This window comes from Toxotes jaculatrix, chromosome 14 (assembly GCF_017976425.1).
Source record: "Toxotes jaculatrix isolate fToxJac2 chromosome 14, fToxJac2.pri, whole genome shotgun sequence".
Taxonomy (NCBI): Eukaryota; Metazoa; Chordata; class Actinopteri; family Toxotidae; genus Toxotes; species Toxotes jaculatrix.
Window position 1 is genome coordinate 17599455 of NC_054407.1, and position 15703 is coordinate 17615157.

The 15703-nt window shown below is 40.0% G+C and overlaps 1 protein-coding gene across 1 annotated transcript in view; it reads left to right on the forward strand.

Moving 5' to 3' along the window:
- The first annotated feature begins 3045 nt into the window (after positions 1–3045).
- Positions 3046–15703, forward strand: part of b4galt2 (UDP-Gal:betaGlcNAc beta 1,4- galactosyltransferase, polypeptide 2) — a 123488-nt gene continuing 110830 nt past the window's right edge. Inside the window, exon 1 of the mRNA XM_041055354.1 lies at positions 3046–3394. Within this exon, the coding sequence (XP_040911288.1) occupies positions 3046–3394 (349 nt within the window). The remainder of the gene's footprint in view (positions 3395–15703) is intronic.

Sequence of the window (15703 nt, forward strand, 5' to 3'; positions counted from 1 at the left end):
GAGAGTAAGAAAATAAAGGGTGGAGGGGAAGAGACGGGGACAAGAGAGCAACCAGAAGACAGATTTCCCCTGCACCATTTTATCGTCTTTTGTTTCGGTCTGCTGACCTTTTTCAAGCCAAAAAAATAAAATAAAAACCCAAGATAGTACTTGTTGTCTGGAGAAAAGTCAGTTGAGCAAAATGTCAGCAAATAAAGAGGCAGAGCTGCAGATGGATTTAGTCCTCATGGGCTTTGTTTTCGTACGCCCCATGAGAGAAAAAGCATTGATGTGTGTTGTATCTACATTGATATCTGATAAGTCCTGTGAGGCTGGTCGTCCATGGGCAAAATAAGCTCTCAATCCTGTCTGTGGATTTGTTTCTTCTGTTTTCTTGCTGCTGATTTTCAGCACTTCCACACTTCACTCTCACACGATTCAACACCTGTTGGACACAGAGTGCAACCCACTTGCCCCTAAGCTCTGAAATCTGAAGCAGAAAATGGGGCGAGACTCCACTGTCTGTCTGACTGATCATCTGTCTGACTGCATGTTTGAAAAATTTTGACCTGATGCATCACATGCCAGCCTGTTTAGTCGCTGAAGAGCAGCATAGCTGGAAAATAAATCCTGACCTGCACAATCATGATGGTGTGATTGGCGTGTGACTGGGTCCGTTCGGTCAGCAGAAACCCATCTCATTAGCTGACAAGTTGCACACACATTCACGTACACACACGCATGCACACACCCCCCTCGAGGTTCAGTCTTGGCAGTCTCGACTTTGCTGCCTGCAGACAAAAGACAGACGCAGCGAGAGGCAGCCAACTATCTGGACAGGCAGCAGCCATCAGCTCAGTCACCCAGCATATGTTTCAATTTGCTGCATTTTGCCTCTACCTGCCTCAAGAAACAGCACAGATGCCAGTTTATGTTGTATTTCCCCTAAATGAATTATGCCATTATTCAACAGTTGGGCTAAATGTAATTTAATTGTTTTATACCTGTTGCAGTACAACTGGGATTTTGGTACAGATATCAAATTAAAACATTTGGAGCAGCAACGATTAGTCGACGAATCATTTAACTATTTTAATAACCGCACAGTTGTTTTAGTCATTTTATTCATGCCAAACGTTCGCTGGTTCTAGCTTCTCAAATGTGAAGGTTTGATGCTTTTCTTATCATATATGATGGCAAACTGAATATCTCTGTTTTGGCTTGTTGGTCAAATAAAATATTTGAATACATCTCCTTGGGCCGTGGTAAACTATAACGAGCATTTTTCACTATTTTCTCACATTTTATAGACAAAAGGAGTAATCGAGAAGAAAACTGCTAAATCACTCAACAGTAAAAATAATTGTTAGTTGCAGCCCTAGACAGCTTTTTCGGTACCATACTTTGAAAAATTGAGAAACATAAACTTGTTTTTCTACAAAATCCATTTTTCTTTTAATTTTTCAACAATTGCTAACGTTCTGAAATAATAAATGCCGTCTAAACACGAGCAGCCGGAGGCTTAAGATTCAAGATAGACCTAAAACAATTTGTCAATTTATTGATTAGTCACTTGACAGAAAATGAATCAATAATTGATTCGTTCATCAGAATTTCAACATCTATCACTCCTTCTCTCTCTTCCTCTGTAACTCGGTTGGTCTTTTTTGTCAGGAAATCTGATGTCATTCAGGGTTTTTATCATCTACTTCAACCTCATCTTCCTCTTTTCTCTCACTGATTGGAAAAACCATAAAGCTACAGTAAGCACTGCCTGTGGGGAAAGCTCTAAGTGCCCCCTCTTTCTCTCCTTTGCTCATATGTTCACTGCATTGTGTATTCCCACTTGCCGTCTCATTCCATCATAAATGCTTTTTAAACCACTTGGCTGGAAAATTGACTTGGCATGTCAATTCGACTGAACAGCCCCAGTCAAGGCTCCTTATTTGTTTGCGTCTGTAGATGCTTTTGTTGTCAATTTTGTTTCTGTCAAATTCTCAAACGCGTGCTTCTTTTTCTGCTGAGAGTAAACTTCTGCATTTATTTCACTGCTGTTCAACCATGCATATCAAATAAGAACAAGGTCACTGAATACTCTTAAAATGCCAGAAGAAGATCGATGATGTTTGGTGGGATTTTATACAGCGAATAATGCAACAAGTCACCGCACTGAGAGAAAATTCACAGCTGTAATTAATAGCACTTCACCTGCACCGGTTTAAGTAAGCGGTCAAAACATTAACAGTATTTAACAGCACAGAGCCATCCTTATAGTTAAACATTTGATAAATTAGTGTAATTAAATAGCATTTAACATTGATTAGGCTTCATCCTAAATAATTTTTCTCTTATCTTTGTCTTTTATTTTCCTTCAGGTGCCTGAGACTTTCCTGGTTTAAGCCCACCAACAAAGAGGCCAACATTTTGGAGATCACCAGTCAACAAACTTCGTATCTGACTGATCTGATGCCATAAGAAGAGGACATCGCACCTGACATATCAGTGGACCCTCTACTCAGCAAACTTGTGAATGTTTCTCAGCAGCAGCCGGTTGTGTGCCGCCACTGGGATCAGTTATTGCTTGGAAGTTTTGAGCGCTAGTTCTTGGAGTCATTGGACTGTCTTTTAACTTTGGGACACCATATGGCTGCAGCAGCAACGTGACACTTGGATAGTGTCTAACTCAGTGTACGATCAAATGTCCATATCAGCTTAATGCTATCTGCCCGGGGCCTTAGATTACACTGAACTTGTTAGCAGTACACATTTGCCATATTTATATTAAAGGAATATACGAAGGAACTTCTGGGATCAAGCCTGATGAAGACATATTAGTACTTTTGTCATGCAGGGAAGCTGATGACGGTGTGGCCTCTCTGTCTTAATTAATGAGCCCATGACCCCCTGTAGTCAGATAGTTGGGTATCAGCTAACCACATGTTCTTAACAGGCGTCTAACAGCAGCTCATACTACCCATATGACCGCTGGTATGAGCGCATGCCCGTAGCCGCGCCACGCCTGCGTTGTCGTGGCTGGCCGTCGCAGGACGGTCACTTCCCTCGGCCATGACCCGGCTGATGTTGGGTCGGACTCTGGAGCGCATCTGTAAAGGCGTCCTGCTGCTCTGCCTGCTCCACTTCCTCATCATGATGATCCTGTACTTCGATGTCTACTCCCAGCGCTTCGACCTCTTCAGCCGCTTCAACAACGGGCGCAACGGATCCAGGAATAACGTCAGCGGAGCAGCGGGGAGCGGACATCATTATTACTATTACAACCTCTCCAGGCCAAATGCAACGTTAGCCAGCTACCTGGCCGCGGGCGAGCAGCTGATGCCGAGCGTGCAGCCTGAGACCAATCAGACGCCTTCCCCCAAGCCGCTGCCGCCTTGCCCGGAGAACCCACCCGGCCTCGGTGAGTACTAATCTTACAGAGTACTCCATTTACAAGTGTTATTAAGACCGAGTTGTGTATAAAATTCATTTGATTAATTTGAATTTTTGTTTTTGCGTGATGCGTAAAATGTCTACACCATGAGATTTGTGTTATTACAACACAACACAGTTATTTATTTAAGTCAGAAAGCAATGTAGGTGACAGCTGGCCACATTAGTGACACTATATGAGCACCTGCTGCAGTTAACAGAACAGTCGCTATGTCAGACGTCTCCCACTTTAAGGTTAGCTGGCTGTGGCTATCTGGCAGTGAATTTAAACAGTCTCATCCATAAGAGTGACGAGATAGAGAGAGAGAGAGAAGCTCTATCTGTGCTGAAACTGATTATTAAAGTAGACATGTGTGCTCTGCTTGAAGCATGTAGCACTGACAGTCCGCAGGCATGCAGGCGTTTCAGGTCTTTTAGTATTCTTGCTCAGGTGTCATAAAAAATATGATGTTTCAATCATGATTTAGCTTTTCTTTTTAGAATTGTGAATCATCTCAGACCCTGAAAAAAAAAAATCATTTTTTGGCCGTATTGCCCAGACCTAATACATTCTTCCATTCACAAACAAAGAGGGCTTTCCTTTGTGTTTCATGCTTTGAGTACAGCATGTTTGGGCTAGAGTGTCATTTTAAACAGATACCGCAGTTATCCTGCTTCCATTCTGTGCTGTAAACTCCTATTATAGTTCATTACAGCTCATAAAGTCATGTTTAAGTTTTTAATGTGCATGAATGAGCTTGGATGGGATTTTTCTCTTTTAATCACTTTCTGTCTTGCTGAATCACCTTATCCAATGTCCTATTTGCTTTATTTGTTTATCCTCTTGGCTTGTTATATCCAGAACATACTGTACGCCCGATAACGTAAACCAGGAGGATTTGCACATCATTGATTAGTGTAATGAATGGGGGAGATGAGACCTTGATCGGAGCTCGATGCTAGAGGGTATTATTTTATATTCAGTAAATAAATGCATCTCCAGTCTTTTTCCAATTAGTGGGAGAGCAAATGTAGCCGTAACTTTGTTTTTCCGGATCAGCCCGCAACATAAAACGGATTTAATGTCAACGATTTACACGGTGGTATTTCAACCTTATAGATTCACAGTGGAGCTATTAGCAGAGATTCATGCAGCCGGACAAGTAAGCACACATTTACAAAAAATACACAGAGCAGCACAGGTACACACCAAAGCTTTAGGGAGATTACTTTTGTATTTTCATCTCTTGAAAGAACATAGAAGTTGGAAAGCAGAGTTGACCCGTTTTTTTTTGTTTTGTTTGTTTTTTTGTTGTTGTTGTTGTTGTGGTGACGCCATGGCTGGCAGTTTTTCTTCCAGTGTTTTACGGCTTTTAACAATGTGCATTGCCTGCGTGAGCCAGCACTGTGCTTGATAAAGTACATCATACAAAAAGTAAGAATTTAAGTAAAGAAAGAAAAAGGAGGCAATGTTGGGCAGTTGTGAAAATGTTGCACACTTTTGCAGCACATTTTCAAACAAATTCCATGATCCTCTTTGTGTATTCATTGAAAAAAAGTCTATAAATCATCGCTCTAAATGCACCACAGGACTGTACAGCATCTGGACTTGCTATGAATTGCCTTCATTAGTGAAAAGGTTTTTAATGAACTAGCAGCAACGTGGAACAGATGCAGTAACAGTCACCTACACTGGTTGTACGTACCTTTGGGAAAAAAGTATAGGGCGCGCCGTGTACATATATGTGTGTTACACTCATGAGCACACACACCTCATTATCTTCAGGATCCATCCACCCAACAAATCAGAGGTTGATTGAGTCACACTAAGCCTGGGGTTTACTAAATCTATAATTACACAGTGGACACACACTCTCTTTCCCTCTCTCTCGCTCTGCTCTCTGTCATGAATACTCACTGATAATAGAGCTCAGAAAGGAGGAACTAACTACTGTCATTATTTCACATTAGCTAAAGTAGGCCGGACCTGCGTCCTCTTTATCCCAGCATCGTTATGCTCATCAGCTGATCCTGATCAGGCCCAAAAAAAAAAGCCTCTAAACTGAATAAACTCTGCTTTAACATTAAGATATGTCCTTATTCATAAAGGGAGAACGAGTAGATGAGCTTTTAGAAATATTTTAACTAGTCATCTACACCTTTTTTTTTTTTTTCAATTGCAGTGGCAGAAGTCTGTCTTTGTCAATGAAAGTCAAGCAGCACATTAGGACTCACTTAATATATAGATGACCATGCAAATACATGAACATCTTTTTCTCAGATGATTTCAGGCTTACTTAGTAAACTCAAATAAATGTACATCATGCTACATTTTTGTAATAGCTTTTTTTGTGATGACTAATTTCTTCATAATTTCCAAGATGTTTCCTTGGAACAGAACTATGTAATTTGGCATTGATCATAGGGAAAATAGATCATTTTCAATCGAGACATTTCCAATTAATTGCTATTGTAACACAGCAAGTCTTTTAGTCAGTATCCAACAGCTGAAAATATGTGTCTACAAATCAAATTTGTTTAACTTTAGAAATCTAAGTATGAAAAATAGAGTTTCCAAAAATAATTGAACAATGAAAGAATATTTATAAGGCAGTTCTTTCAAGGAAATTCCCCTGTAATTACCAGATCACAAAGTTCTTTCTTGGAAACGTCCCAGGAAATTATTCAGCAGAAAGCATTCCCACCATCCAGGAATTTCACATTCTTGGGATTCTTTGGGAATTTGTTCCCTTTATTCAGGGTGAGACTATACTTGTCCTTGGTTGGCAGCTGCTGATATTAAAATTCTGCATGTGACATGCTTATTTCATAATACATGGATTAATATCCACCTGACAGAGTCTTTCACTCTCTTCTTCTTTCAGCCATTAATTGAGAATGTTTGCTTTGTTATTCAAATATATTCACGTAGATTAATACTGTGTGCTTGTTAATATAACCGATTTATATTTATTTTGTCAAATAACACTCACCAGCACTTTGCCGATGAAATGAAAACATGTTTCTTATTTTCTTCCACCTGCTCTGTCTGTAAATGAGCTTCGTAAACTTAATCCCTTGCGAGCGGCATTGTGGCAGTGTCAACGTTTCGCTCTCTCTCTCTCTCTCTTTCTTTTTTTCTTTACTGATTGCTTTTCTCATTTGATAATGAGATTTGTAACGTGCTTTGAAATTGGGAGTGGGAGATAAAGCTGTCAGGTTGATTTGTCTGAAGCTCAGGTTCGCTGATTCCATTATTTGGCCTGGAATTGGCTGTCACCGACTCTGGATTTGGCATTCATACCAGGCACAGGTGTACTCTTGTAGCTTATCTCTGCCTTTTCTCTGTGATGGAGTGGCTGCCTGGGGCCTGTAATGAGCAGGAAGACAGAGGAAGACTGAGCGAGCCTGCTTTTCAGTCACAGGTGCAGAGAAAGAGAGGGAGAGAGAGAGGGAGATCTAATGGATGGTGGTATGATGTTTTGGTATGAAGTGAGACAGACAGAGAGGCGGGATGGAGTGAAGGAAGGAACAGCAGGTGGAGAGGTGAGGGGGTGTTGAGGGAAAAAGAGAGAGACCTTGAACGGAGGTACACACACATAGAAAGAGAGAGAGAGAGCGAGAGAGATGGAGGGAGACACAAACAAACAAGCCCTTGGCTGTCCCAGAACACCAGCTGACAGGTGCTGCCTGTATGAGTGGCTAGCATCCACAGTTTATATCCCGGCTGCATGTGTGTGTCTGTGTGTGTGTGTGTGTGTGTGTGTGTGTGTGTGTGTGTGTGTATTTGTATTTGTGTGTTTGCATGTGTTAGTGTGAGCTGGCATGTGGGTTATGCAAACTGGCTGTTCATCCAAAAAAAAAACTAACCTAGGTATCGACAAATATTGCCAAAAGAAATTATCTTCTTTGTTGCTGAAAAGTTTTACGGTTTTACAACGACATTAATTCTGTTTTTACCTGTTTTTTTTATGGGTCACTTCAACTCTGTGTCTTAGGAATTATGGTTAAATGCCTCTGATCTGTTTTCCCGACCTCCCATCTGCGGTAAGGTTTAGGTAACAAAAGGTTTTTCAGCATGTAGCCCATGTGCCCTCAGCGTGTGCCCTCTCTGAAAATCCTTTTTCCAGTTTTTCGGACCAGTCTCAGATTAAAATCAGGTGTTGCTTCTGGTCTGCACTGGATGGTTACACAAGCTTTAATGTGTTTGGTTTTGATCTGTGAGTTTTTAATAAGCAATTTTCCACTGGTAGCCAGTGGATGCTCAGACGTTTGTGTGTGCGTGAGTGTGTGATGTCTTCTGAAGCCATTATTTATTCTTGCTATTAATCACTTCCTCCTACACAAATGACATGTGGACGCTTGAACGCACGCACACACACACACGCTACTCAGTGGGAGGTTAAAAGCTATTTTCCAGGCCTTGTTTTAATTGGATTCTCTACAGGGTTTTCCCATTCAAATGTAATTAGCGAGAATTAACTGTCTTCTTATATTGTATAAAACTGTGGAGGCTGGATGCAGAACAGGATGCACCTGAGTCACCCTTATCAAGGCAGACACGAATATAATAGGTGAACAGAGAAAAACTTCATCCTTTTATAACAACAAGTATACTCAGAAATATTTCACAGTGCTTCTCTGCATTATCTGTATGGCATGCCATGTCGTAGTGCACTTCACCTCCTCTGAGTTCTTAAATTCTCTCCTCTATGTTCTATCTTGACATCTTACTCACTGTATGTCTTCTGCTCTATTATGCTCTCATGAGTTTTATTGTCAAAGGATGGAACTCAGAAGCTGCACATTTTTCATCCTTTTTTAATTACTTTCTTTGTCTTGACATTGTAATTTTCTTTTCCCTCCTTTTCCACTACTGTACCTCAGCCTCTGCCACCTCCCTGTCCCTGCAGGATTTTAATTTCATAGCCTGCTCTCACCCAACCTGTTCACTTTTCAAATAATCCAAAATAATATTCTGTTTTTGAGTTTCTTATCCTCGTCGCGGTGGCTACAGTGCGGACAGAGCAGCCCCAAACCCCCACCCCCACCCCCAAGGGTTTACCAGTTGGAAAGTGTAATTCCTTCCCTGTAACGTCCACAGTGAGAAGCCTCTGTAGCCTCTGTCCCATATGTAAGAGATATTGCGAGGAAACAGTGACTCAATACTGAAATCCTGCTGTATCTCAGAGCTGCTATCTATCATCTATCATGTAGTGTGAGACCACTCAGTCTCAGACCTCACTCCAGAGATCTCATCTTTGCTGTTAGTGTCTCATTCATTCAATCACTGTCAAACGAATGCAGCATCCCGGAGCATTGGAACAAAGGCTGGCCACTTAATTCAGAGCTTTGCTTCATGCTGTAGCTATTGATTTATACCTTCTCTTATAATTTCTTTCATAAATATCTCTCCATGTGTTCAGTTGAGAGACGGGTCTGGGATGTGTTAGCTTGGTATTGAGGCGAGAGATAGAGATGAAGCGGCTAGCTTCTGCCAAAAGTGGAGCAATGCACCTTCTGGTAACTCCAGAGTTGTCTTATTTACACGTTGTGTTTTCTAAATTAGCTATAGTAAATACCACTAGTAAGCCCAGCTGGGTTTATTTCGGAGTTTGGAGGGTGTGTGATCCTTTACTGAAGCTTTACCACAGCATGGGAGTGCTTACTGGGTAATATATGTATGGTATTAGTGTGGCTTTGGTACTTTAGAGTTGTTGGATGATGCACTGGATGGAGCTGGGCTGAATAACAGAAAGTAATATAACAAATAATGTTTTTTTTTAATGAATAATGGGTAATTGATTAAAATGTTTAAGTAAATTGACTAACAATGATATGCTCTTGCACACACTTACAAAACATGCACAAATACACATTCTAGTAAATTTATAATTGCTCACATTCACACACAGTTTGTGGACACAGAAGACATTTGTACATTTTGCAAACCACTTTTTCACCTCTGGACCACAGAGGTGGACTCTTGATTTATTCATAGCCGGAGAGCCATTTGAATGAAATGACACGTCCCCTGTAACACTGAACCTTACATGTGTGTCCCCCGTGGGGAAAACCATTAAGACAGCCTGAATCATTTGCACCTTCTCTCCTGGCAAAAATAAAACCCCTTTTAAATCCGGGTTGGGTCCAGGAAGGTGCAGGCCCTCTTCCCCGTGTTATACCCTCACATTCCCAGTGCTCAGCGAATGAGTTTGTGGCACAGCATGTTTTATGACCTTTCTCTTACATATTTAATGAAGGGTTTGAATAGGACTGCTAAGGTTTAGAACAATGCCCTTTGTTAGCTCAGTCAGTGGAGCTCCAGACACATACATTAAAATGTAGACTGGGAACATTTCTACAAATCTGAATGTAACTGTAGAGACTTGGGATTTGCAATCGGTACTTTTTTGTTTTGGCCTTCTTGTTTGCTGTAGTAAGGTTCAGCGTGTATTTGAATAAAGTTTGACTTCCACACTCTCCTAATGACAGCCACCTGTTGCTAGTCGGACAACAGCTTTTATGCTTTTATGCTGTCAGAGTTAATTACAGACACTATTCCAGGTGTATTTATAAACTACAAACAGGGAATCAGTGAAAAATTAGTATGAAGGTTGATGTTGTGTTAGAACATCAATAGAACATCAACCTCAGAATGTTGTATTGATTGCTTGCCTCTGAATCATATTTGTTACATAGAAAGAGTGTTTTTTTTCAGCAGTGTAGACAAGTCGGTGTTGTGATGTAAAGGATACAGTGCATGTTTTTTTGTTTTGTGTGTTTTTTTTCTTCCAGATGGGGAAAAATGTGATGTTGTTGCCTTTTAGTTTAGCCTTGTTTCGTATTCACACTGACTAATGAAGAGGTTTAAACATTATGTCATACAGACTGACAGCGAACTGATTCGTTGGACAGTGTTGGTGATGTCGTCATTGTGGATAATCAGCAGTGACTGACAGCGAGTAATGCAGCACTTTACTGAATCTTGTGTGTTTATCTTCTCTGGTGTCCCAAGGAGCTCACAAAGAAATAATAGATTTTAATCATTATTTGAGACTAGAGCTGGACCATAACAAGTAGAAAAAGGATAATTAGGAGTTAACGTTCTATCGCATTATCTGTCTTTCCGAGTGTTTTTGTTGCCTAATCTTCCATAACCATGCTTTATTTGCCGCAACCATGGTCTTTCCTTAGATAAAACAAGGTGGTTCAAAGGTTTCATCAGGTTCCCCTACCTTTGTATGGAATAACCATGAACTATTCATGTATTGTCTTTAAACTTTATTTCCAGAAACTGCTGTTAGTTCAGTATATTCACACATTACTGTGCAGCATACAATCTGCAAGTGCTCAAAATAAAATGGTAAAACATGCTGGGAATTAATTAAGTCATGTAAACTATGTAAATAAGATTAGAAAAACCACCTCAAGATAAACTGAAGTAAAATAGCCCAGGATTCATCTCTTGCTCCAGCGTTTTTGTTTTTTTTTCACCTATCACTGTGTTTATTAGGCAAGGAAATAACATCAGTCCGGTGAGAAAGGAAAACAGCCTATTTTCCTCACAGCTTTCAATCAAGCCAATAAACAAGGCCGTTCCCTTCAGAAACACATTGCCTTGCACTCCCACACAAAGAGGAAACCGACACAGCCATGGCCATGGAGGCAAAGGGCTCTTGACAACATAATGGCTGCCATAACTTCATTAAAATGGCCCTGCTTCCTTTCTTCGGTGTCATTCACTTGTTTCTACAGGACCTCTTTGTTGTATATGTGAGTTCCCATCCATATGTGGATGCCTAATTTATTTATTTATTTAATTTATTTATTTATTTTTTTGCCTTGCTTTGATTGCTGTCTCTTTTTGAATGCGTGCTCTCTCCTCCTCTGAAAACTCTTTGCAAATCATTACCTTCTCCACAAAGTATTTCTTGTCTTCAAACTGAATATAAACGAGCTATTGTGCAACATTAGCAATGTCTGTGCTTTCATCCAGCGAAATACGAGCTGGAACTCGCCCGCTCCAGAAGATAGAACAGTGCGTCCCAGGTTGTCTCAGTGTGTCTCGTCTCTGCCTCTGTGTTGTTGCACAGTGATACTGTATCATCTGTCCCAGCAGCTTCATCACCCCTACTGATCTGTTTGGCACAAGGCAGAATTGCTCCTTCACAAACACTGTGTGGATTCACGAAATGTGATGCGATGCTCGAAAGGACACCTTCAGGGCTTGCTCAGGAACGGTCACCTGATGCTTGAATTGGATTGAATGTTGGTGTTTCAAGTATGTGTGTGTGTCTATGGACAGTGACGAATGGCTGAAGATTGACACAATCAGCACAGAACAAAAATTATTAAAATTGTTTGTTTGTTGATTGTTTGTTTTTTACCTTCAACCTTAGCTGAGTTTTATTTTTTAATTGTAAGCATGACAGCAACAACACTCCATTAACCTCAAGTAATCATTTTAAACCCAAACCAGGGTGTTCACTGAACAATGCTTTGGTGTGTTGCTTGGAGAATTACTCAAACGATTAAGATCGATTTTCCAAAAAGTTGCTGATTCATTTTCTGTAAATCGATGAATTGAATAATTGTTTCAGCTCCTAATACAGTGCTACAGTATAGTGCAGCATATTCATATTGCTGTTTATTGTTTATGTGTTTGTGTTTGCCCTCTGGAGGATGTGTTCACATCTGTTCCTGCGTGCCTGTGTATGTATCCTAAATGTGTTGCTGGCACTGTATGTCTGGCTGTCACATTACACAGTTGCACTGCATGCTGTGTGTGTGTGTTTGTAGTCTTGACGGGGTAATAAAATGCCTCCTCTCATCTCGGTTCTCCTGGTTCAGAGTGACTATTAAGATGTGTGTGCTCTAACAAGCAAGCTCTTGAAATGATAAATGACAAAACACACTGCCCGACACTGCTGTCATCTGGCAAAACACTGCCCATTTCTTTCTCATGCACAAACACACACACACACACACACATGCTGCTCCCTCTTTCACTCACTTATTTCAAGTTCATTTCCTCTCTCAGATCTTGGATTGTTTCTGTCTCACACACATCCAATCAATGCAGACAGTAAGAAAATAGGATGGGAAAAAAAAACCTAAAAACACAACAACACTGGAGGAAACAAATAAATAAAACATTTCACTAAACAAATAAACAGAACAGAAAACGCAGCGGCAGTGAATACAGGAGGAGAATGTTTTTCCAACTATAGCAACTGTATGGCGGCTTAAGGCTCTAACAGACAACATATACACTGTTTATGTATATACAGCTTTTCCAAGCTAAAGTTGCACTTTAAAATTATTTAAAAATATTGTCTAAATCAAAGTAATTATAAACATACAACCTACACCGTCACGCCCCTGCCGCAGGTTCTGTGTCAGCCACACAAATTCAGGTGTCGACTCATCAGCCCAGTTTACTTAATGTTTTCTTCCCCCTCATTTTTATTGACCTTCGTTGCGTTTTCTTTTTTGTAACGCTCTTAATGCATAAATGTTTGAAGAAGAAAAGTTGTGGCTTCAGGAGCTGTGAAAAATTAGGTGTCCTGCTTCACAGCAACGTGTCATAAAGGGTTAGTGTAGGTGGTCTGTCAGTGTGTAGGGAACTGGGCAAGTCTGCATGAATAAATAAAAAAAAAACAAGGTTTAGCATTTTTTTGTATAAATCCCTGAGGGTTTGTGAGTGGAACCAAGTTAGCGCCTATAAACACACGTCAGTATGGGGTTCACACAAGAAAAATGAACACTCCCTATTTTCTGTTTCTACTGAAACAGCTAGTTATCTTTGAGTAACATCTGTTATATGCAGTCAGGTATCTTGTTAAATGCGTTTTCTAATCATTTTTTACATTTTTATTTGCATAATTTGCTTTAATGTGTCTTGTGTTTTTTTGTTTGTTTGCTTTAGTTGGGTCTGAAATTTTTTTTCTATCATTTCTGTTTTCTTAACTGGTTTTCTGGTTTTCTTTGTTGTTTTCTCACCTCAGGGCCACCGTGAAACACAAACTGCTTTGCGCATTTCTTCACCTGAAGAAATGTTTGAGTTTGTTTTCCTGCAAGGATTTGTAAATGTGTGGCTTTATTTGCAAATATATCTGTGTAATTGTGTGTCTGTGTAATACGGTACTGTATGTGTGTGTTTATGTCCAGCTTAGAATGGATGGCTTGAAAAGATCAGAGGGATTTGCTGACATCTAGATGGGATAATCCTTCAACCTGTTAAAACAGTAGGTTTATCTGATTAGCCATGAAGAGAGAAGAATGGGACCAGTATCTGATGGCGTGATCATGACCTGCAGTACAGCACTGCGGCGCTACAGCAGTAGTCCAGGTGTGTTTGACTCGATGTCTTGAAAAGGAAAAGTGGCAGGAAAGCAACCTGAACCTGGTGAATTAACAATAGGCAGGTGAGCAAGGTCAGCTGTCTTTCAGTACAAGTACTAAGTAATAAGTTTTATGTTGTGTTGTCTTCTCTTAATCATACAAAACCATGACTCCAAACTTGGTTCATATCAAGCCATTGATTTTGTATACACCTAGGCTTGTTTCTTAGTTTCCGTAGGTGAATTGTGTATGATATACTGATTTCCATAGTGGAACGACTGTCTTTTTAAAGTGTCAACACTGTTTTCCAGTGTCTGCCTGTGTCTGTTTAAGAGTATTATCCATAGTATTTTCTGCAGTGTTCCCCAGCTCTAAAAAGAGAACAGTGTTCCCCAGCTCTAAAAAGAGAACAGAGTCACACTGTTCTCTTTTTAGAGCTGGGGAACACTGCAGAAAAGAGAACAGAGTCACACTGTTCTCTTTTCTGCAGTGTTCCCCAGCTCTAAAAAGAGAACAGTGTGACTCTGGGGGGTGTGCCTAACATTATTCCCTGTTTGCTAACTGGTGCACTATATTTACTCTCAACCTTTTTCTTTGAGTGTCCTAAATATGCCCTATATTGTGTAGTGCCCTCAATATTGAATTTTATTACAGTTTGCAGGAGATAGTGAGTGAGTGAAAAAGAGAGTGATTTTGGACAGTTTGAAATTGGTGTGGTTGGAAAGTCTGGACCGATTATGGGGTGTTTGCCTGAGTACATAGTGGAAATAACCACTGTTTACTTGGTGTTTTATTGAGTTTCAGTTCATCCAAATGTGACGAGAGAGGAGAGGCAAAAGCTGCACTAGAATATTTTTTAATGTAGTCGTGTTGTCACAGACATTAAACTTTTATTATGTTTGTGGCTACAATTGCTGCATTTTCCAGTATTGTAATGGTTTGCATTATGATTACAAAAAGTAAATTAGCTGACCTTTAGCTGCCGTGATTAGTCCACAAAGTTGGTGTTGATGTTTAAGAGCTTTTTGAGTTGATGTTGGAGCTGGCTGTTTCTGACTTCATTAATTAGACTACTACTTAGGGATGAGCATAATCACTGGTACCAGGCAAAGCGTCCTCTGGAAGTTATGTGATGGACACATATGGGCAATTAACTATGAAGCTGTGAAGGTTTTCAACACAAATTTTATCTTTAACACTTAAATGTCACTGATATACTGCAGTATTCAAAGTCATATTGTTAACTATTAACCATGAAGCTCATTTCCTTTTTTGGACAATTGTGTTTACAGGCTGTAATCAGAAATTTATCATAGAAATGAAACCATGTAAATATTCTGTTATCGGTCCTCCTACTGTCTGTCATGTTCTGATGAAGCTTCCCCAAATCCATAACAACACTTTTGTTACTATGAGTGGGTGGTGGGAGAGGATTAGTATATTAGGTTTGTTATTAACAGCCGATGAGTCTATTCAGAAAAAAGAAAAAAAATAATAGATGACATAACTTGTTAGTCACCCAACAGCTGCAACACGCACACCATGAAATTTCAGCAAGCTTTATACGTAGATAATGTCATATTCACTTTCTTCTGAGTCAACTAATAAAAGAAAAAGAAGTGTATTTTATGTCTGCTTATTTCTATGTGCTTAGAAAATTCTCATGGATAATAAAATATTGTGGGTGAAACATATAACTAATTGATTTTTAGCCACGCTAGTGGTAGAGCTCTGTGGGTGGCAGTGTCAGTTCACCACTTTGGTCCAGACTTAAATATCTCAGCGTTTATTGGATCGATTGTCATGACATTTTTAAATTTTTTGAACTTGCTTACCCTTGGTATGTTACTTCTGTCATTGTTAGCATATTAGCATTGCCATACCTAAATACAGCCTCACAGGGCAGCTCCCATGGCTCCAGAGTCTTAGCCTTGTTAAATTAATTATTGCT